The following is a 22,163-nucleotide window of genomic DNA, read 5'->3' as shown; positions in this document are numbered from 1 at the left end:
TTCCCAATATCTAATCTCATCTCTTTACTGCAATTAAGAAATCGAAGTTCTTCCACAATTTAAATTTGCCAGTTAATTTTCATTTTTGATAGGTTTGTTTTTAATTAGCTCATTTGATTTTTTACAACTTAAATTAAGCTTAAACTATGCATATAATCAATAGTATTCACAAGGAATTGTACAAGGTTTGTTTTTGTTTTGTTTTTTTGTTGTATAAAAATACGTTAAATGTTGCGTGTAGAATTAAAAAGTTCTCTGTGTGTGTTCATAAAATCTTAAAGCTAAATAGACGCTCCGATATCAATATCAACTTAACTAGAGCTTAAATGACAAAGCGCGTGTTGCGTGTGGTTGTGTGTGTAAATCTCTTATTAACTACAAACGCTGCCATACATTAGAGAGTAAAGACTAAGACTAAACGATACTCAAAATGTGGTTGTGGTTGTTGTTGTTGCAATAAGCCTATTAAAATTCTTATTAGGAGCAATACTACGCCTATAATTTAAATGACTTTTGTACAAAGTGAAAAACGAGAGCTTGCGCAGTTGAATTAGAATTATTTTGCGTGTTGTGTGGTGCTGTTATAGTTTCCAATTATCAATTGTTAGTATTTAGCCACACAACAATATGCCAGGTTGTTGTCGTCCGTCCCCCGTCGACCGGCAACATGTCCAGCAACTGCTATCACAATTTAAATATATCAACACTGTTTTGCTTTTGCAGTAAAGTACGACGAAACGGGGGCGTGGACTTCACCTAAAGGCATTTGGCCAAGCGACGCCGACTGCAATCGACGGTTAGCTTTCCATTGGTCGCACCTGCTGCAATCCAGTCTCTGCATTTCCGCCAGCCGTGGCAGCTGCCGCAGCGCTGTTACAATGCTGTTGCGGCGCATTCGTTGTAGTCGTTGTTTCAGCAGCATTCAACAAACTGCTGCCTGTGGAAGCGGCTGCTGCATTATTGGCCACCGAGACGACTGCGGTCGCTGTGGCTGCCACAGCAGCAACTGTTGCTGGCAGTGCTGCGGTCGCAGCTGTAGCAATATTGCTGCTGCTGCTGTTGTTGCTGCTTGACGTTGGCTGCAGCACCTTGTAGCGCGTATAGATGCGATAAGGCGTCTTCGACGTATCCTTTTGCTGCAACGACTTCGTCTTGCTGGTGGCGCCCCAGCCACTGGCATTGATCTGCTCCGGCGTCTTGCCCAGCAACCAGTCGCTGCAATGTTGCTGCGACTGTTCGCTGACGTGTTGTTGCAGCCACTTGTTGACATAGCTCTGAAAACGCTTGTACTTGAGCTGTGTGACGCGGCAATGACTCTACAAGGGAAAATGAGTGAGAGTGAGTATAACGAAGCAACTTTTAAAACATTAATCGACTTACCTTCTTGGCACGACGCACTGCATCGTATTTGAGTAGATTGAGATTCTTGCTGGTCACAAAGCAGCGTCCATTGCTGGCATTTGTGCTGATTTCGTCGCGATCATGGAAGGCATACTGCTCTGCCAGGCCCAGTTGTGCTGCACCCAATCTCTCTGGTGCCCGCTTGTTCCAACTGCTGTTGTTGTTATTGTTGGTATTAGTATTGTTGTTGTTGTTGCTATTTGGTGTTGCGCCACCATCAGTGGATGGAGGATTCGCTTCGGATGCAGCACCACAGTGACGTTTCTGTTCGAAGAGTTGACGCACCTGCTCTTCGTGCAACTGCGATCGACGCTTGTTGCGCAATAGGAAGCGCGCTTTACGTGCCCCACGCACCAGCTGCAAATACGAGACGAGAAAGAGAAAAAACATTGACAATTAATAAATGCATTCTAGAGAGCAACAACAAATTGGTTTTAAATGCAAATTCAAACATGCTTATGCTGGTCACACTTAAAGATAGTTCAAATCAAGTATGCGTATGTAAGTGTGTAGGTGTACTGTCTGTCTGTTCGTGTCTGTGTGTGTAAAACAACTACTAACGATTACTATACTTATACATGATAAAAGGAAAGGAGGGGAAAAAGGGGAACCAAAAAACACAGAGGAGAGTGTGGTGATAGTGTTGTTGTACCAGGCCAAAAGAAAGTCCATGGCTTGTACGCATTCTTAGCACACACAAAAAATAATATCGATCATAAATCGATATACAAAGAACATTCACAACAAAACGAAACGCAACGAAACGATACAAAACGAAACAAAAATACATCGATTAATCGCACTCCTATGAGAGCAACTGTAAATATTGTTTGTATGTTACAATCTAAATAAATGCAATGATTATTACGTGGTATGCATACCGTAACTTACCTTGCTTCAAACATAAAAGCATATACACACTATATACTTTATATATACTATATGTGTATATTGTATGTACATAATGTATTCATTCAGCTGCACTAAAATACCCACAAAAAATGAAAGCCCCAAAAAACAACTCAAAAACGAACCTAGACGATATAACATAACACATATTGACTTTCGATTTTACTTTCAATTATATATTTCAATTGAATTCATACAACTGATGGTTTGTTTGTTTCGTTTTGCTTATGTAATTGTGTAGAGGAGTTATAAAAATTGTTAAATATATATAACACGTCCACCTTCTTACTTCTCACACATTTAAAATTAATCTCATTGCTCTCTCTCGCTTGCAAACTCTCACTCACATTCCCAATCTCGATAATCGCTTTATACACAAATTCACTACGCTGAACACTTATGCTAAAGTACATATACATACAAACATTATTTACATTTGTTCTTATTGTGTTTTTTCTTTTATATTATTATTAATATACGCTTTGATTGCTCTAGTACTTTTGGCCCTTAACCAACATATAGTTATCGATAAAATTGCATCGATGCTGCCCAGCAGCAGTGATGGATCAACGACACAAACATAAACCTCGCTGCTATGAAACTCAAGTTTAATTGCCTCTCCCACTCACTCTCTTTAACCGTTCACCTGTCTGGCAATTTAACGGCATTCTAATGGGAATGTGTTCTTGTTCTTGTTATTGTATTTTGTAATTCTTGTAACGCAAAGCAAAACGAAATAAGAAACAAATGCAGTAAATGCGTGCCTATGAATATTATTTAGATACTACTGGTTATTAACATATTTATACATATGCATATTATTTATGTATTCGGTTTGGGTTTGTGTTTGCTGTGTGTGTGTTTGTGTATTTTGTTTCGGGTATGTACTAAAATTTACATAATGTATGGTTTATAAAATGTGTTATTCGACTTTTTACATTCAAGTGTTGTCTATGTGTTTTTGTGTGTACGATGGGTGAATTAATGTATAGTGGTGTGGTGTGTATGTGTTTGTTTGTACGTATTTGTGGTGCTGGTAGTAGTATGGTGTGTTGTGTGTGTGTTTGATGTGGTGGGGATGGCTGGATGAATATTGTATTCTGGTTGTTTGTTCTTGTTGTTGCGGGTTTGTTGTTGGTTGGTTGGTTGGTTGTTAATCTCAAAAAACAAATTCATTTATTACTATTTCATTTTGCAATACGACTTTTTCTTCTTCTTATTCAATGAAATTATCAAAACTATTTTGTTATTTCAAGCCTTGGAATTGACCTGGTACATAAAATAAAGTGGAAAAAATGAGAAAAATGCAGAAAAAGCATTAATTAGTGAACATTTTTCTTTTTTTTTTTTTTTTTGTTTGTTTCATTTTTTGTGAATTATTTTTTTTTAATGTTGTTTTTTGGTTCGCATACGGATATGTGGGCGATTGGTAGGCGGCATGTTGAAATGAGAGACGAAACGGAAAGGAAAGAGAACGATAAAATGAAAGTTGTAGATAAAGAAGTTTTGTGGGCGAAAGTGGATGACGCGGACAAAGAAACGTAAAGAATAACAATAAACACATAAAAATAGTATATACAACAAAATAAAGCAGTACAACAATTTAACAATACAATATGTATGAAATTATGTACAATATGTACAACAAATGAGATTTGTTCAGTCTTTACACTGTCTCTTGAGGACCACAGTATCGATGGTCTTAATATATGTATATAACAAGAATGACACCAAACACTTTTGCAAAAAGTTCATAAACAAAATAAGAATCGAAATGTAATAAAAAATAATTAAATAGAAATGCATATTAAAGAAAATAAATTGCATGTGAAAAATATTGAAATACAGACTTGATATTTAAAAGAATATATAGTCAAAAAAGATCGACAGACGACTATCGAATATTATCGATTGCTGATACTAACAGTTAGTATGAACGGAAGTGAAAGGAGTAAGTGCTGTCTTAGTATTATTATTACTATAATTGGAAGTCGTGGCGACGTCGAAATTGATAATGTAGGTGAAAATTGTAAACTAAACTGAACGACAACAAAACAAACAAATAAACACAACAGAGAATACACAAACAACATGGTTAACCACTCTTCAAGCACACATAAAGCTGCTGCTGATCTTAATTCTTTTTTTTTCTTTTGTTTTTGATTTCGCTTTTTTATTTCGAGTTATTCACATGTTTGGCACTCACCTCGGCGTTCTCCTCTTCCTCTTCCATTTTGATGTCCGTTGATTCCACCATGTTGTCATTGCCCGAGGTAGCATTGTTGCCTCCATTACCTCCTCCTCCCCCTCCGCTTCCACCTACTCCACCACCCAATGCTGGGTTCGCCAAACGTTCAACATATTTGCTAAACTTTTGTGCCTTCAACACGGCTGGTTTCTCCGTCTCCTCGGACTCCGAATCGAGCAGTTCGATGGTCACGCGACAATCAATCTTGTACTGCAATAATCAAACGAAATATTTGTAAGTTTAATCCACAAATGAGGAAAGATGGACAAAATTTCATTATCCACATACAATATACACTTTGAAGCAGTTCTCCTCGTTAAGAATGCTCTCGGCCTTGCGCTGATAGCCCATCTCCCGCTCGAAGCTCTTGTGTGCCTCGCGACAGAATCCTCCAGTGCTGCCGCGTCGCTGTTCGCTGGCATAGAGCTCCACACAGTCGAGGGCGGCACGCTCTGTGACACAATACTGAAGTTGCCGCACAGCATTCGAGACCACCTAAAGAAGAGTTACAGATTATAGAAACAGTTGTAAGCAATTGAGCAAAATGATGATCTCACCTTGTCTAGCGTAAAGGAAATGTAGGCATAGATGCCAAACATTTCACGCATCGTGTCCTCAAAGGTATTCGAGTCCATGTTGCCGTCAAGCACATTCTTGAGCATGTCCAGGAACGTGGGATAGTAATCCTCGACCTGCACATCGGGCTTGGGTTTCAGTCTCAGCGCCGTTGCCGTACTCTCTCGCCGATTAACACGACAACGCTCCTCCTCGATGGCCAAAAGTCGAGCACGCTCGTACATCACATGCAGACGATCGCAAAGAATCGCATGCAGCCGCATGAACAGGTACCAATTGTTGTTGGCGAAAAACAGCGAGTAGGATTCGTTCTGCAATTAAAAGTGGAATATTAGTTGTTGATTTAAAAGCAAAAGATTTCATTCTTAATGCTTACCTCGCGTTGTCCCTGCGCGTGCGCTGGCAGTAGCGTGTGATTCGCAAAATCCACTTGCTCCTGCTTCACACTCAACTCGGCGCTCGCGGCTGCTGCTGCATCTTCTGGCCTTCTTGGACTTGCGCCAGTTGCCGATAGGTTGTTATTGTTGTTGCTCTTCGTCGCTCCCTCCTCTGACTCGGCCTTGTTGTCCTTTGCATCGCCGACAGTTGCTGAAGATGATGATGTTGCTGCTGCCGCCGCTGCTGCTGTTGACGTCGACGGCGTTGCATCATCTGAAGACGCGGTTGCCCCCGTCGTTGCCTTTGCCGTCGCCTCCTCCGACTCCTTCTTGATGGAGGCCGCCACAGCTGCTGCATTGTTCGCATTGTTGCTATTGCTGCTGCTGCTCGCATTGCTGCGCGCTGGGGAGGCGCCTTCGCTGCTGGGCGTGCCAACGCCTTTGGGGGCGCAGCGACTCAGCGGCGAATCGACGTCCATTTTAGTGTCATCTACCAAAAATTGAAAGGCTAGAGTAGAGTATGGTTTCGTTTCGTTTTTTTTGGTTTTGGTTACGATATCGTTATCGATTTGTGTGCAGTGGATACGTTGTGTCGTTGTGGTGGTTGGTGTTCCCCATTTTTGGTTGTTTTTTATTATTTAATTTGGGTTAGTCATAAATAATTATGCAATTCGAAATTACAGTTGTTAAATTACCAAATTAATTGATTGCAAATGGCAACGGCAAATTCGCAACAAAAAAAAAATTTGTATAAAAAAGAAAAGAAAATGAAAAAAAACATTCGCTAAGTTAAAAATACTTGAATTTTAAATACTTTTTGTTAGTTTTTAGATTTGTTTTGTAAAATTTGTTGTTAGTAGCAAATATTTTACTAAGAAAGTGTTGCAAGAATACACTAAAAAAATGAAATATTACATTTAAACTGTGTATTCATGCAACGCTTCTCTAAAAGCTGTCTCCCACTGTTTACTTTATCAAAACAACAAGAGGCAGCTAAAATGTATCGAAACTAATTGTAAGTTCATGCTTGAAATGAGTGTTTTGAAGTTGTGATCAAAGTCTAGATTAAAAATAAATATGTAGCGTATGCTCACCATCATCGCGTTCATCGTCGCTGAGCGGTTGCCGAGGCGCAAAGAACAAATCAGGCACAAATTGTCGAATAATCTGTTTGATTTTCTGCTTCTCTTGCTTCTGGATGCCCGTCTGCCGTTTCACATGATGGATAAGCAAATTGGCCGCATCGTCGAGTATGGTCTTATCCTTGTATGGCAGGACAAGATGCGGTCCACCCGCCTCCATGGCATCATCCTCCTGATCATGCCTCTCATCGTACAGCGTTTCAATCTCATTGAACAGACTCTTGGAACGCAGCGCCTTCATATCGTTGGGCTTGAAATTGATGGCCTGATGATCCAGAGATTTCAGATAGTATTTCTCGTTCTGTTCGCGCCACTGCTTGTTGAAACTCTATAAAAATGATAAATATAGTAGAATAAGGAGTTCAATTAATGGACAACTTCATTGCATACCTTTTGGGCATCCCGCCATTCCTCCTCCTTGACCTTCAGTCGCTTGAGTACAATGGGCACCGCGACTGAAGGATTCTTCTTCATGCCCTGAATAATTTCGCCGGATTTGTCGCCATAAATGCGATGAATAGCTCGCTGATGTATTGTTTGCGAAGTGCCACCCAGATGATCGTCCAAATGATATTTGGCCAGCTCTTCGGGTGACATCCGGGACATTTTCTTTTGCACATTCTCGAGCACTCGAATTGTGGCGCTGTTCACCTCAATCACCAGATCCAGCTCGAAACGCTCGTCCTCCGTTCTGTGAATATTCCTTGTGTTTAGAGCGTTTGTTGATTCGTTAATTCATAAAATATAAACGAAAGCCAAAGAACAGAAACAAATAACAGAAACAGAACAAGAGATAACGAGAGGAGGAAAATATAAATAAGAAAAAGAACAGAAAACAAAGTATACAACAAAAAGAAACTACAGTCGAGAGTACACCGACTGTCAAATTTTCGCTTAACTGTTTTAAGGGATTACCAATTGTTTTCCGAATAACATTTTAACAATTATTCAGATAGAGATTAGAGGTATCTCAAACAGACAGATTTTGAGTAGTGGGTATAACAAATAGGATGGGAAAGTTAGGAAACCAGGAAAGTTGAAGCTTTCGCTCACCTGTAGATCGTCTCCTCAAACTGTGTCTTCCTCGAGGTCACAAACGTGGAATCCTCGCTAGCCCACGTCGGAAACGAGACCCACTTGTCGTTGAGCACCTCGCGACAAAGCGCAGTGCGTCCGCTGCACTTCTTGGGTACCGTGGATTGTGGCAGAGCGCAGTAGGAGGCACCAAGGCGCTTGCAGAGTGATAGATCCACATCTTGTACATAATCCGTGCTCTGATGACTGCTTGCACGATCGTGCGAGCTGCTGTTGCTGCCCTGCCGTTGAGTGGCCGCCAAAGGCAGGCCATCGATCAAGCCGCCAGCGCCAGCGGCTCCGCTAAGTTGTCCCGACATAGGCGGACCCAAAAAGTCCGTAAACCAGCGCAACAAGTCGGGAAACTTGACGAGAAACGGTGACACCAAGACGAGCAGCTCCGTTTTGGAGACAATCTCCTGATTGAAGAGTGTTAGGCACCGCAAGAAATTGTCATAGACTTCGGGATTGCGCAATGCTTTGCGCACCTTATCGAAGAAGGCAGCATCCGAGATGGTGCATTTGCGCGACGCCTCCGAGAAGCTGACGTCGCGACAATACGGCTTCGGACGCTTCGCTGGCGGTGGTCCTCCTGAGCTGAGAGCGCTTCCAATTGTTGCCGCTGTGGACAATTCATCCACTTGCCGTTGCCTGTTGCTGCCGCCGCTCGAGTTGTGCGCATTGTGATGCGGATGCGGTGGCAATTGTGCTGGCGTCACATAGCTTGCAATGTTGGGCGAATTGCGATCGAGCGAATTCTCGCCCAGATGATGATGATGCGGCATATTGGCATTAGCCATGTTGCCGCCACCGTAGCTCGGTGACTTTTTCTGCGACATATTTTGATGCGGATGCTGTGCCACATATTTCTGGGCATGATGGTTGTTGCGCTGATCCAACATTGCACCGCCAGTCGCCGTGCCACGTAATCCAGCAGCCGTCTGGCCGCCCTGCAGATGGGGCGGCAAACCACGATGCTGTTGCTGCTGAAGTTGCTGTTGTTGCTGCTGCTGTTGTTGCTGGCCCAAGCCATGATATTCCTTCTCAAAAATGCTACCGCCGCTGCTGCTAATAATGTGATTCTGTTGCACGCCGCAGGATTTGATGCTGACGCTCGTATTAACAGCCGACAAGTTGCCAATGGCCGCGGCATGCGCGTGTGCGCTGCTGCTGTCGATTTGCGACAGCGTCGCCCCGCTGCTGAGATGCAACGGCGAGCCGCTGTTGGGCACAGCCGATGGCGATGCCGAGGACATGCTGATGTGGGCACCGCCACTCAATGTGGCCGTTGTTGTTGTGCGTTGCTGTTGCACCGTTTGTTGCTGCTGCTGTTGCTTCTTGTGATGATCGTTGTGCAGCGCCGATTTGGACATGTATTGTGCGGCTGCTGCTGCCGCTGCCGACGACTGATGATTGGTTGCATCGGGTAAAAATTGGCCAAATTCACGCAGCAAATCTTCGTCCTGGCCAAAGAGTTTGGCCACCTGGGTGTAGACCTCCTGTTCGGTGAGCATTTTGTCTTGAGTCATGGCGCCGCCACCGACGCCGCCGCTGCTCTCCTTCATCACCTTCTGCTCCTTTTGGTAGGCATGGAGTATCTCCAGGAATTTCTTGTACTTGGCCGGCTGGCTTTGGTAGCGATGCTAATGGGAATATAAAGCAAACCGTTTGTTTATTCCTGTTGCATATTAGATAGTTAACTCGTATCGACACTCACCTTAATTTTATTCACATAGGTGATGGCGTGATTAAACTCCACAGGCTGATTCTGCTGGCCCGTCGTCTCGCCCAGCAGTATCGATTGATGCGCCTGCTGAATGTGATGCAAATTGTGCTGACCCGCTGCCGCCGCATGCGGACTCAGCTCACTCAATGAATTGGGTGTTGGCGGACCACCACCAACCACAATGCTGGCACCGCCAGGCGCCGGCACCGAAGCCGGACCCGTTGGCGTGATCGTTGCACGCTGCTCCCCGCGATCTCTCGAATAGTTTTGCGGTATATTATGCGCCGACACGGAGACGCCCACGCCACCAACACCAGCTGGTGGCACAGTTGCTGAGCTGCTCGTCACATGCACATGACCACCGCCGGGCGATTGTGCCGCTCCAGCAGACGGCTGCAGTGCATGTATGGTAGTCTGGGTGAGCGATGCACCGCCGTGTGTCATCAAATTGACGGCACCAGCCGTTTGTATTTGTGGCACAGCCGCTACTGACGCCGCCGCAGCACCGCCAACTGGTGGTCCAGGAGTTTGTGCCAACGCTGTTGGCTTCAGAGACGAGGTGGGCGTCGTTGTGTGCGCATTTACGTTGCCCGCCGTTGCCAACGGACTGTTGCCGGTACCGGCAATCATGTGCACGGTGCCGGTGCTGCTGGGCGCACCTGGCGGCGATGGCATCGAGACGACGGGCACCGAGAAACCGAGCGCATCATGTTGCATTTCAATCTTGTAGCCAGGCGGCAGAAACATGTTGAAGCCATAGATGAGTTCGGCATGGCCTTTGAAGAGCGTCGAGACGCGCTCTATGACGCCGGGCGTATCGATGCAGTGCGACTTGAATTCTTTCATAATGTCGAGGAAATTATTGTAGATTTGTGGCTGATCTGCATACTGGTATTTCACCTGATCCAGATAGCTGAGCGCATCCTCGACCTTGAGGCGTGGCGCGGCGGCACTGCCGCCAGCCAATTGACCGCCGCCCTGCGGAGGAGTGCTATTGCCAGCAGCTGCTGCTGCTCCAGCTCCTACTGCACCCACACCGGGTCCATTGGGAGGCGTTTGTTGCTGCGATTGTGTGGTTGGGGGTTGGGTTTGCTGTGCCGTTGTGGTCAGATTGCCGCCAACACTGCTGGCGTTTGTCTGTGTGCCGCTAATTGTCCGCTGTCTTATTGTGCCAGCTGTCTGGCAGCTGCTTGAGACTGTCTGCGAGCCTCCTCCAGGCACTGCAGTGCTTCCTGTGACATGAATCTGCACTGCATTGCTGTCCGCTGGACTGGCTTTTAAAGTGCCACCCGCTTGTATGGAGGCGACGCTGTAAGCTACATAAAAGAATGAAATCGTTAGTGCTTACTGAGGAAAGTTAATCCAGACTCGCATACTTACATGTGGTATACTGCAAGGTTTGTGTGGCCGCACTGCCCGTGGATACGACGACGCCGCCAACGCCAACGGGCACCACAGCGGTTGTTTGAGCACCGGTGCTGGCGCTATCGACAATGCTGGCGGTGTTGCTGCTGCTGCTCGTTGTTTTCAGATTCGTAGCCGCCGTTGGCGTTGTGGACGGCAGATAGGCAATTGTCTGGGCACCGCCATGCTGTGGCGTCAATATCCGATGATGTATCGAGTTAATGCTACTGATTGTGGCACTGTGCGCATTTGGCACCACTGTGCCAATGGTAACGCCACCAGCCGAGTTGACCACGCCGCCGCCGGCACTATTGGCAGCTGATCCAGCGACACCGACACCTCCAACTCCACCAACGCCTACTCCTCCTCCTGGTCCGGGGCCAGTTCGTGTGCCAAATTGCACTTCATCGATGCGCGTGCGTTTCATCATGCTTGGAGTTGGATTTTTGTTATTGATTTGCTGCTCTCTTCACTTTATTATTATTTTTTTTCTTTTTCGTTTTTTGTTTATTATATTGTTGCTGTGTTGTTGTGCTCTACTTAATGTTGTTTGGTTGTGGGAACTGGACGCCTTTTCTTTTCGTTCTCTACGAGCGTATGTAGTAGGCAACAAACGGTCGTGGTCGCAATTGATAACTGTAACTAGACTGCAGTGTTTGAAGCTGATGCTCTGTTCGTCGTGCTTGCAACATATGTTCTTCTTCTTGTGCCTCTTCTTGTTGTCTATGCATTTGGAAGTATGAACGCAGCCAGCCCGCTTAAGCGGCAGGCTCCAAAGATTCCAATACGAACGTGTTTAGCAATTTTGTTACCACCTCAAAGCTTCTCTGCTGCTGCCACGTCGCTGCTATTGCGTCGCTCTTTCTCTCTTTCACTTTATTTTGTTTTTTGCTCCCTGGCGTCTACGTTGCAGTCACTATAATAAAAAAAAAGAATAACAAAACAAAGGGGTTAAGTAAGCGTGAAATTAGAGAAATTGCAACTGAATCAGCTGTTATTTTTGTTCGTCGATAAATGTTTGTGGTTTATCGATATGTTTGTGGTTGACTTATATTTTGATCATTGAGTATAACACTCACAAAAATACAAAATAAAACAGCTGTTGTATCTTTTAGCTATTATTTCATTTCATTTGCAAACTTCTTGCACATTCCAATGAAATTTTTAAATTCCTCACACACACATACACAATCTGCTAGAAAATAAACTACAGTTTATGCATGTGTGAGTAGTAGAAAATTATTTCTTTGTATATATCGCAGCCAATATAACAACAACAGCAACAGCTACAAGCAGCAGCAAAAGTCAAACCAACTGAGGGCTGAGAGAAGAGCGCGCCTCAGATCAGAGAATCATCATCCATGCATGTGTCTGTGAGTGTGTGTGTAAATAAGCGCAACCGGAATTGGGCGCGCGCGCTTTGTTGTTTTTAACGGGTACAGTAAAAACTGAGAAGGGAGGGCAGACGGCAGAAGGCAAGGCAAGCTGCCAGGAGAGCTTTTTTATGACCCATGCACGATGACGACGTCAGCTTGCATAGAATTTACTGCGAGTATTACGACTTGAGCTGGGGGGCTCGTGAAGCGTGCACACACACAGGAGGGGGAGGAAGAGCGAACGAGAGAGTCAATTTGTGTGCATCAGGGTGTTTGCCTCTTTCTACTACACTACTACTCACACACAACCTACACGAAGAAAGAGAGACACAGCAGCCGCCGACAAAACAAACGAGTATATAGAATGCTGGTTAACATTGGTGGTGGTGAGGCGGCTGTTCTGTTGCTCTCCTTGGTGGCTTTTGCTTGCTTGCTTTCCTTCATTCTTTTTATTCTGTTGCAGCACAATATACAAGAGAGCGTGAGAGAAACTTGACATAGAGCAGCGCAGAGAGCGGGAGCGCTTTTGAGAACCGCATATTTGTTTTGTGGCGCAGTTCGGTTTTTTTTACTTCTATAAAGTTCTTTTTTTCGTTCGTGGTTAAATGTTTGGCTCAACAACAACTATAAACAAGTATTTGGCGGGCGCAACGAGAAGCCCACAAACACCATTTCAGATCTCCCCATCGAGTGCGTTTTTCAAGTCGTTAAAGTGTAAATATAACTTGAATTTTTAGAAGCGACATTCGCACACAAAAACACAAATATATGTGTGAACGCTAGCGGGAGACTTTTGAGCAGAAAGCGCCACCTCTGTGAATTTTCTCGGCGAATATCTCAGATGCCTTCGCCTATATGTGTGCACATTCGTGCCTATCTTAGAATTAGTGTATGTATGTGTGGTAACATTTTAATGAATCTATAATATATGTGCATTTGTAAACAACAAATTACAGTAATTTGCATTTGAAAACTGTACCGGGAGCCCACACAAATACAAAATACACCACACTTTTGGCTCTCGTGAGAGAGAGTGCGGCGCCTTTCGCACAGCAAATAATCCTTCAAGTATATATTATAGCCAAATGCGAAAACAAGTTGAAAACGTTTGTCGCGGCGGCACACGCTCTTTTCTCTCCCACTCTTCTCCACATCACTCTCTACTCTACACATTCATTACTGTGTGTGGCCTTTTGTTGTTATTGCTCTTTTGCTGCTGCTGCTTGGCTGCTTTGCTGTCCGATTTTGGAGCAGTGCGACCGCCATACAACACACACACATACAAGCACACGCACATATTGGCGTATATACATTTGTCACTCTCGCGAGAGCGCCATATTGCCGAGCTCCGTATAAAATTGGGGCGTTCGTTGTAGTTGTTCATGTACGTGTGTGTTAAAGGGAGACATGTGGGCAAATTTTCCCTCCATTTTTTTTTTTTTTTGTGTTTTGTATTACGTGCACACGTCTATTATCTTATCTGTTTTGTTATGTATACACTGCAGAGAATAGTGTTAATATGCAAAATTATTTTTTGCTCCGACTGTAACTTATTTTGCACATTTTTTTTTACATCAGTATTAAACGTTTAGTTTTTTTGCACTCGCACTCACACTTAAATTGTGTTCGAATCTACACGCTATTAATAAATTTTGCAAACACATAAAACATATGGATGTGTAGAGAAATACATATACATGCATATATACTATAGACAAAATAGAAAAAATGAAGACAAAAAACAACAAAGCAGAAGGCAGCCTGGTAGCTTCAAGCTCATATAGCCCAAAGTAGTCGTCCGTCGTCGAATAATAGTGAGCGAAGATGCTCTCATTCAAAGAGACTTGCATACTCATATATACGAATAGAGAGAGCAAGAGAGAGCGAGATACAGTGATACAAAAACAAAGAGCCACTATCGATACTATCGAGTTGGTTTTTTTTATTAGCGTCAACATTAATGTATTTTTTTTTTTTTTTTTTGGGTTGATAGATCACATCTTTTGAGTCTGCATTTTAAGCTAACAACGACAATAGCAGATGAAAATCATTTATTGAATAAATAGAGGTTATTCTATTTAAACAAAAGGGAAAAAACTTAAGATTCAAATCGATACACAGCACAAACACCGAGGTTTTTGCATCACTAGAGAGAGAGGCGATGGCGCTTGCTCTTGGAGCAAGCCAGCCGTTGAGTTGACCAAGCCAGCTGCCAGCGGGTTATTCTGTGTGTTAGGAGCCAGCCCATTTATACATACATACATGTACATCTGTGTATATGCACAAGAAACACTCATACACATTTTCACTGAAATATATATATACATATGCACTAAAATATATACAGACGTACATGCGAATGGCGCATCAAAGCAAAATTCGAGATAAGCGCACGAACTGCTGAGAACAGACGAATGAACGAACGAAAATAAAACGACACTACGTTGAAAAAATACAGTCAGTTCACAAGCAATGTTCAAAACTTGTATGTGTGTGAGTGTATGTGTGTATACGCGTGTTATGATTGTATGTGTGTTGAGTGCGAGCAACCATCGACGACTTTTTGTCTGTGCGCTTTATATATGTGTATGCATGTCGATTTTGCTTCTGTGTGTGTGTGCCGTCGCCGTTGTCGTACATAAACCAATTGAAATTGACCTAACCTAAAAATGTTGTATTTTTCACAAGTTTTTTGCTGCTAACAACTAAGCAGATGTTATAAATTATCATATAACTAAACTGCTTTGTTTAATTTAAACAAGAATACGATACGTTTTCATCCACTTTCCTCATCCCGCGAAAGATAACTTACATCAGATCAAAAACAGTGTACTCCTATGTATGTGTATTTGAAAAGTGTATGTATGCGCACACATGCACATATACATACATATAAAAAGTATATTTACTATAAACCGTTGTTGGCTTGTTATTGAAAAACTTTCACGTTTTACGCAGTATTTTGCACTACCATTTTTATTCCATTCCTCACTGCACTGTACAACTTTTCACCGTTTTATTTGCTGTTTTTTTATTAGTACATTGGGATTTTGCACTTAAATGTATGTGTATGTATTTAGAGCAATTTTTCACAATTTTTTTCTTATATTTTATTTAAAATGCTACGCGGGTATAGAAATTTTCCAACCATTCACTTTACTTTTTTTTTAACAAAATTTCCTGCCACTGAATATTTATTTTACCAGATATTCACAAAAAATTTGGCGAGGAAACGTTTTCTCGTACGTCTTAACGCCGCCGCAAACATTTTCGATTAAACGGCGAGACCAGTGTGAGCAAAGAAACAAAAGAGCGCGAAATGCAAACAGGGTATGTGCGAGAGAGCGCGCTCTCGCGAGTAAGCAATTCAAAGAGAGAGAAAATTGAGAGAGCAACCGCGCGCGCGCAGTGTTGCTTTGGAATTCATCTTTTTAATTTTCGTCATATCTGTTGTTGCTATATTTGCTACAGTGGCAACTTGCGACGAACAGCAGCAGCACAGCATATCAAACAGGGAGGCATCAACCAACATCAAGCCTCTTCGAGCATAAAAAAAATGGGGAAAATGCTGCTTTCGGTATAAAAGTAAATACATGCTTATTATGTATAGCAATACATACTATACATGAAGATGCACGGTAAATAGTGAAATCTTTTTAGTTCGTGGGCTTTCAAATTGCAATCGCTACCGTCAAAACTTAGTGTGACCGCAACTTCAATCCTCCCCACGAAAATATACTAAACTCAAAGTTTCCTTTGAGAATAAACAAACTGAAGACAAAATGTTACAAACGCTCCCATAAATCTATATACTTCTCCACAGAATTTGACGTGAAAATATACCACATCAAGTATATAATGTACCATGCGAGCGGTCACGCTGTGTGCGAGACAAATAGCACGCTGTATATTCGAGAACCAACCAGCGAACGGCAGCTCGCTGCTTTGTGGTTCAGCCCCATGGCCAGGCCAGAGAAGCCATTCGCATTTCGTGCCACTGAGGCAAGCAAGCAAAAGGAGACGGCGGGAGTAATTCCGCAAAAAATTGAGTTATCGGCATTTGCAATCAAAACTCGACATTTTTTAATGTGCTATCTAAAGACGAAGCAAAATATAAGGCAAAGTGCAAAAATGGCTCATAAATTCAAATACGAGACGCTTACGTAAGTGCAAATGGCTCACACTACTTACATACATAGTGTTTGTGCCAGAGAGAGTCAGAATATGTTCAGGCATTGGTATCTACAGGGTGTTTCGGCTAGCTGGTCATGACTAGCATACCAAAATGACGACAGCAACATGTTTGCTCGCACTATGGCCACCCTATAAAAGAGAGCGGCGAGAGCCAAACCATGGTGATGATGCGGGAGAGAGAGAACACCCACACATATACAAATATACAAACCATACTCGCGAGAGTTCAGCGCGGCCACAGAGATATTGCAGTACATAATGAAATCGACAAAACTGAAAATCAGAAACCAAACAGACGAGTAGCAGGCTACAACACTGCCACGGTTACACTTTGTGACTTCGACGACGGCAGCAGAGCGACGGCATACACCTTGCCTCACCTCACCTTACACTTGACTCACGCGTACACACACACATGCATTGATATACCTACGTGTGTGTGCTCTGCACAAGTGGTGGTGAAATGGTAGTTTTTGCTGCTGTCAAAACGGAAACGAGAAGACGACGCACAACGACAGAGACACACCATAGAAAGCAGCAACAGCAGCCAGACATGAAGGTAAAAGAAAACCAACACACAATGTGGATGCAAGTTGAGACGGTGGCTGCGATGCCAACGCCACCATGGCAATGGCGGAGAGAGGAGCGATGTACGTGTGTGAGTGTGGATAGCATAGCATACCATGTATGTATGCGTCTACATACATATGTGTGCATACACTGGTCGGCCTTTTTGCTCTCTGCAATGGTCAAACACATGTTGGAATTTGATCGGCCGTGAGAAAGAGCAACTGAATGGGGGCTGAATGCAGCCGCAGCAGCAACGGCAACAGAGGAGCGGCGTCCAATAAAAATCTGTATACTTGCGAATTGTGTTTGCTGCGCTCATCGCGGTGGTGAAAATGGAAACCTTGCAATTATCGATTTCTTTTCGAGTGCGCTCGCTCAATGCATTGCGCACAACGTGCAGAAGAGAGATAGAAAGGGGTTGTGACTGTCACCTGCCAGCAGCAGCACAACAACTGCAAACTGCAACACTGCGTTAGCCGATAACTATAGATAATGCAAATCGAGTAGAACAAAAACACAACAAGCTTTGACGGCCGACAAAAGTTCAAAGTTCACCAACAGCAGGCGCCTGTGCAGTGTTCTGCAGCAGTTGCACTTCTTTCCCAAAACACACAGTCATAACCTCCTGCTCCAACATAAGTGCAAAAGGGACAACCACAGTAGTGTGTGTGTGCGTGTGTAGCTGGCAATTGCATAGCCTAGTGGGACACGGACTATGGATTGTTTGTCTTTTCCATATACTACAATTTTCACGTATGTATGTGAGCTGAAGTATTTTCAGGTAGTTCTCATCTATACTAATTGCTATACACTAATTTCAGATGCCACTCGCCACGCTACGCCACGCCATTTGCTATTGCGCAACAATAAACAAAAGATATATAAATATATATGTATATTTATATATCAAATATACACACATCTATATGTAAATATGAGCAGCAGCTGCGGCAGAATGGTCGAATGTAACATCAAAAAGCAAGCAAACAACAACTGTTTAATTATACACAATTTATATAAATACTATAAATGCTGTGTTGCATTTTAAAAGCAAATTTTTGTTAATTTGTTGTCTTATGTACTCCAAGTTGTGTGTGTGATATTTCAGAAGATAGTTTAAAATTACGTGCAAAGTCATCGAAAAATGTGGTATCAAAAAAAGAACAGATAAAGTGCAATGTAAATTAATTTGCAAGATATGTTTTGTGTATAGCTGATATTAGTATAATAGTATTATTGTCTGTATTCCTACCTAAAGGCCGGGTTAACGAAATGTCTTACTAAATATAGCAATTTTGAAGCAGATACATTATTTGTAGAAATTTTAACAAACTAAATCAAATTGATTGATGAAAGAAGTTCTGTGTTTTAATCCGGTTATGAGCTATTAATTTGGTTAGTGAAGTCTTGTAAGACAAAGAAATACAGAAAGTTAATGTTCCCATGTATAGTCAGAAGCGACTATTTAATTAAAACTTTATAGAATAGGTCAATCATAAAAATAAGAAATTATAAAAGAAAACAAAAAATAGTAAATTAGTCACTGAGCAATATCTTAATACAATATAGTAATACTTATTTAATCCATAAGCTTAAAGACATACTGGTTCACTAAACTTTAGAGTTTATTTGATAAGTCATTAAGTTGTCATATAGAAATTTAGAATATTTGCTTCACTCAAAAGAGAGGAAATTTAAGAAAATATTTGCTTAAATTAGGCAAGCCAATTAATATATAAAATAGAAAGCTTTTATATTGGAATACGAAAACTAACCTCTACATATCGAAGAACCTTGTAAAAGTTGAATTTTAGAGCGTGTGCACAGCACAAAGAAGATATCTACTTTACAGTAACTGCATTTTAGCCTAGGCGGGTTCAAGATTTGCTCGTTGGCCCTTGACAAACAAACGAAACACAACACAATCCAACACAACAAAAAGAAAGACAAAGCTTTGTAAATTGCATAGCACACTAGGCGTTACTTGCAGGCATTCCCCGTTTTAAAAGCTAGTCTCTCTCTCTCTTTATTTACATAAAAGGCGACATAAAATAAAATACAAAAATGCAACAGCAACGAAGATTAAATACACTTTGGTTGGAAACTAGATAACTAAACATTTGAAATCAAGTTTCGCATATGAAAAAAGGAGTTAAGGAATGCCTTAACAATTTGTTGTGGTTACACATTGCTTCGCGAAGTTAACATGGTTACTTTTTGAGGGTATCGACTATGAAGTGCGATCGCATGTAACTATAACTCGTTTTTCAAGTTTTCACATCTTTTTGGGTAAATGAAAAAGCAAGCAGCCAAAAGCTAACCCCAAAGCGAGGCAAACTAAAACCAGACTTGAATCACAAGCACATTGAAGATTTTGAACGAGAACTGACTACAAATTAAGGTCTTATCAATACTGTGTTAAAGATAAATTTAATTTAACTACATGTAACTGGCCATGTTTGCCGGCTGAATAACATAGACTGCATTAAATTTCAATACTTTTAGTCACTATATAAAATACAGCATTTTGTGAAATAACTTTGTCTTGAGTTGAGTAGTTTTGGTCAAAAAGCTAGAATTCTACGAAGTGCTGAAGTACGAAGAAAAAGAAGGGGTAGGCATACAATTTGAATTTGAACTGCTGACAACATGGTATTTTTGTTGTTGGTATTTTTATTAAAGGTGAGAGAGAGAATGTGTGCGGCAATGAGAGAGCGTAAATCGGTCTCGCGTTCTTGGCACTCTCAGTGCTCAGTTCAAACATACACACACACATGCACTCTCATTGTTGTTGTCGGTGTGGGATTGCAGCAGTGTGTTCGTGTAAATGATATGCGTCATTGTTGTTGCTCTCTCTTTGCAATACCTTCCTTTTTACAGACATTTATTGTGTGTGGCGTTTTTTTTTATAACTATTTTTTTTCTTTCGTTTTATCAAATTAAAAAGAGACAATTAAATATGTCTACGTTCACAATTTTCAAAGACAAACACATACATGGGCACGTAATCGAATTGCGGAAACTTTAGACAAAGACAACGGTGGAAGGGAGGAGGAGCATGCATTATTAATTATGAATTAATAAATAAAAAGCACTTGCAGGAAATTTAATTTATAGATTGTGACGCCTGTTTCACGAATGCGCTATCGCTCAGCGTAATCAATTGAGAAATTGAGGTTATGTACAAATTACTGGCACAGACACCGTCACAACACACTCAAACCCAAAAGTATATCTGCATATGTATGTGTATACATATATAATAATGGGCGCGCATTTTTCTACATATGTATACATCGATATAATATTTATTGCCGCAGTTTACATACCTGATTGCAAGTTTGGGTCACGAAATCTCAGCAACATATCACAAGATAAAACTTTTTTTTTAATTTTTTTTTTTATATTGTGTATATCGCACTTTTAGTTAGCAACAACTGGTCGCGTATTATTTTTGTTTTGCGCTAATAATTTAAATATGATACGTTTTGTTGTGTGAATCTTTCGCAGGCAGAAAAGAAGCGCGTGAGACTCTGCTTCTTACATTTGCAATAAACACACATACACAGACACGTACTCACACATATACAACATACAAGTATATATATATAGATGTATATATATGATGTATGCACTTAGAATCGATTTTATGCTGCTTGATACTTCCACTGCTGTCGAAGCTCCAACGCCTACGAACTTTTTGTATGCTCTGCACGTAAAATGCGCCTCCACAAAACTACGCTTCTTTATAAAAACTTCACATATGTACGTACTCACGCTCACGCACCTCACACTCTCACACAACTCACTCGTGCAACGTTGCGTTGTTCTATTTTGTTATATTGTTTCTTTTCTTTTTTTGTTTTTTTTTTGTATATGCCAACACTACATTTGACTGATTTATTTGATTGTTGTGTCTGCTGCCTGTCATATGTGTTGCGCGCTGAATTACGTTGCACTATTTTTATGTTGGACTTGTATTAAATTTAATTAGTCTCACTACTGAGATTAGCGTGACCGCAAGTTCCATTGCAAAATAATCTATTTTACGTCGAAAAAATATGGTTTTCATCTGGTCACACCTTAGAAGCTATTTTTTTCGTAAGATTTTTTTCTGCCATTTAACATAAAAAATATTTTTTCCATTATCCGTAGAAAATGGTCACACTGATCAGCCTTTTGCATTGTGAGGACCTATCGCCTACCGCCATATTACGATAACGCTGGATTAAATGGTCACCTTAATAATCGACATGTCTATCGCAAGATATGTTAACATCACAGCCACTTTTACGAGACTGTCTATCCAATTTGGCTTCAATGAGCCGTTGTGAACTTAACATAGCAACATATTCTGCAACATAAAGGTTGATGGGCAGCACTTTTTATATTTACAGAGCTCTAAGCCAGTGTTGCTTTTATTTTAATTTATTAGATAAGTAAAAGAAGTAATTTTATCTTTGATTAACATTTATTTGTATGTTATTTTTAATAAAAATTAATTTGTCTTTGTCAAATTATGATTAATTATGAATTAATAAATAATAATCGATATCAACTGTATTCTGTTATTTCTCTGTTAGAGACAATGAAATTGAGCCGGTTGACAGCTGTTATTTTTAAAACGAGCTTTCGCTGCAGTTTTTCTTAAAACTGATCGAAAGTTGAATTTTTTGAATAGTTTTTTATTTAAATATTAGATTTCAAAAAGCGATGCCAATTGAAAAAATTGATTAAAATCGAGCCGACATTAATTAAAAAATTGCAAGTTCTCAATGTAAATAGCATTGCAGAGAAATGTTAATTTAACATCGCAGTCAGTTGAGACTTGAATGTTAATCGAACATTCGTGCTGGTAGCAGCGAACGAGAAAGACGCGTTTTTTGGGTGCGTTTGAAATTGTCTATATAAGCAGAGAGTGTGTGTGTTGGTGTTAAAAATTTCAGAAGTGCAGCTGGCGCATTTGCAACAAATAAAAAGCGCATAGTTTTTCGACTACAATTTAATCCAATTGCAACCGCGCTGCAATCAAGTTGAGCCGCCAAAACCAAAAAGGAACAAAAAAATATCGAATGCATGTAAAATAATTTCATACGCCCAAAAAGCCAAAAGCCGCCGGGCAGCCGCAGCCGCAGTCGACGACGCCGCCGCCGCTTGTTGAAACAA

At 41.5% G+C, this 22,163-nt stretch overlaps 2 protein-coding genes across 7 annotated transcripts; one reads left to right on the top strand and one right to left on the bottom strand.

Annotated features, from left to right (window-relative positions):
- Positions 1-76: 76 nt before the first annotated feature.
- Positions 77-20,461, bottom strand: LOC117570426 (paired amphipathic helix protein Sin3a). Of its 5 annotated transcripts, none has more exons than XM_034252075.2 (12): positions 20,327-20,461; positions 10,834-11,773; positions 9,445-10,769; positions 7,707-9,370; positions 7,044-7,356; positions 6,606-6,981; positions 5,511-6,019; positions 5,116-5,445; positions 4,847-5,053; positions 4,517-4,768; positions 1,381-1,758; positions 77-1,316 (listed from the first exon to the last, which is right to left on the bottom strand). In XM_034252075.2, exons 2-12 carry the CDS (start codon positions 11,285-11,287, stop codon positions 798-800), a joined length of 6,327 nt encoding a protein of 2,108 aa, XP_034107966.1. In that variant the 5' UTR covers positions 11,288-11,773; positions 20,327-20,461; the 3' UTR covers positions 77-797. The 5 variants fall into 5 exon arrangements, with proteins under 5 accessions (XP_034107966.1, XP_034107967.1, XP_051862035.1 ...); XM_034252076.2 differs by lacking the exon at positions 20,327-20,461 and adding an exon at positions 15,046-15,413; XM_052006075.1 differs by lacking the exon at positions 20,327-20,461 and adding an exon at positions 15,046-15,413 and having other exon boundaries at positions 5,511-6,001.
- On the top strand, positions 15,458-21,462 carry LOC117570453 (uncharacterized). Of its 2 annotated transcripts, XR_007955129.1 has the most exons (3): positions 15,705-17,750; positions 17,819-21,098; positions 21,153-21,462. XR_007955129.1 is itself a non-coding variant. In XM_034252113.2 (2 exons), exons 1-2 carry the CDS (start codon positions 15,859-15,861, stop codon positions 16,398-16,400), a joined length of 357 nt encoding a protein of 118 aa, XP_034108004.1. In that variant the 5' UTR covers positions 15,458-15,858; the 3' UTR covers positions 16,401-16,955. The 2 variants fall into 2 exon arrangements, 1 of the variants encoding a protein (XP_034108004.1); XM_034252113.2 differs by lacking the exons at positions 17,819-21,098; positions 21,153-21,462 and having other exon boundaries at positions 15,458-15,871; positions 16,057-16,955.
- Positions 21,463-22,163: the final 701 nt, after the last annotated feature.

The sequence above is a fragment of the Drosophila albomicans genome, chromosome 3 (genome assembly GCF_009650485.2).
Source record: "Drosophila albomicans strain 15112-1751.03 chromosome 3, ASM965048v2, whole genome shotgun sequence".
In the NCBI taxonomy this organism is placed as follows: Eukaryota; Metazoa; Arthropoda; class Insecta; order Diptera; family Drosophilidae; genus Drosophila; species Drosophila albomicans.
Note: the sequence above shows the minus strand (reverse complement) of the source record. Positions and strands in the feature narration are given on the sequence as shown.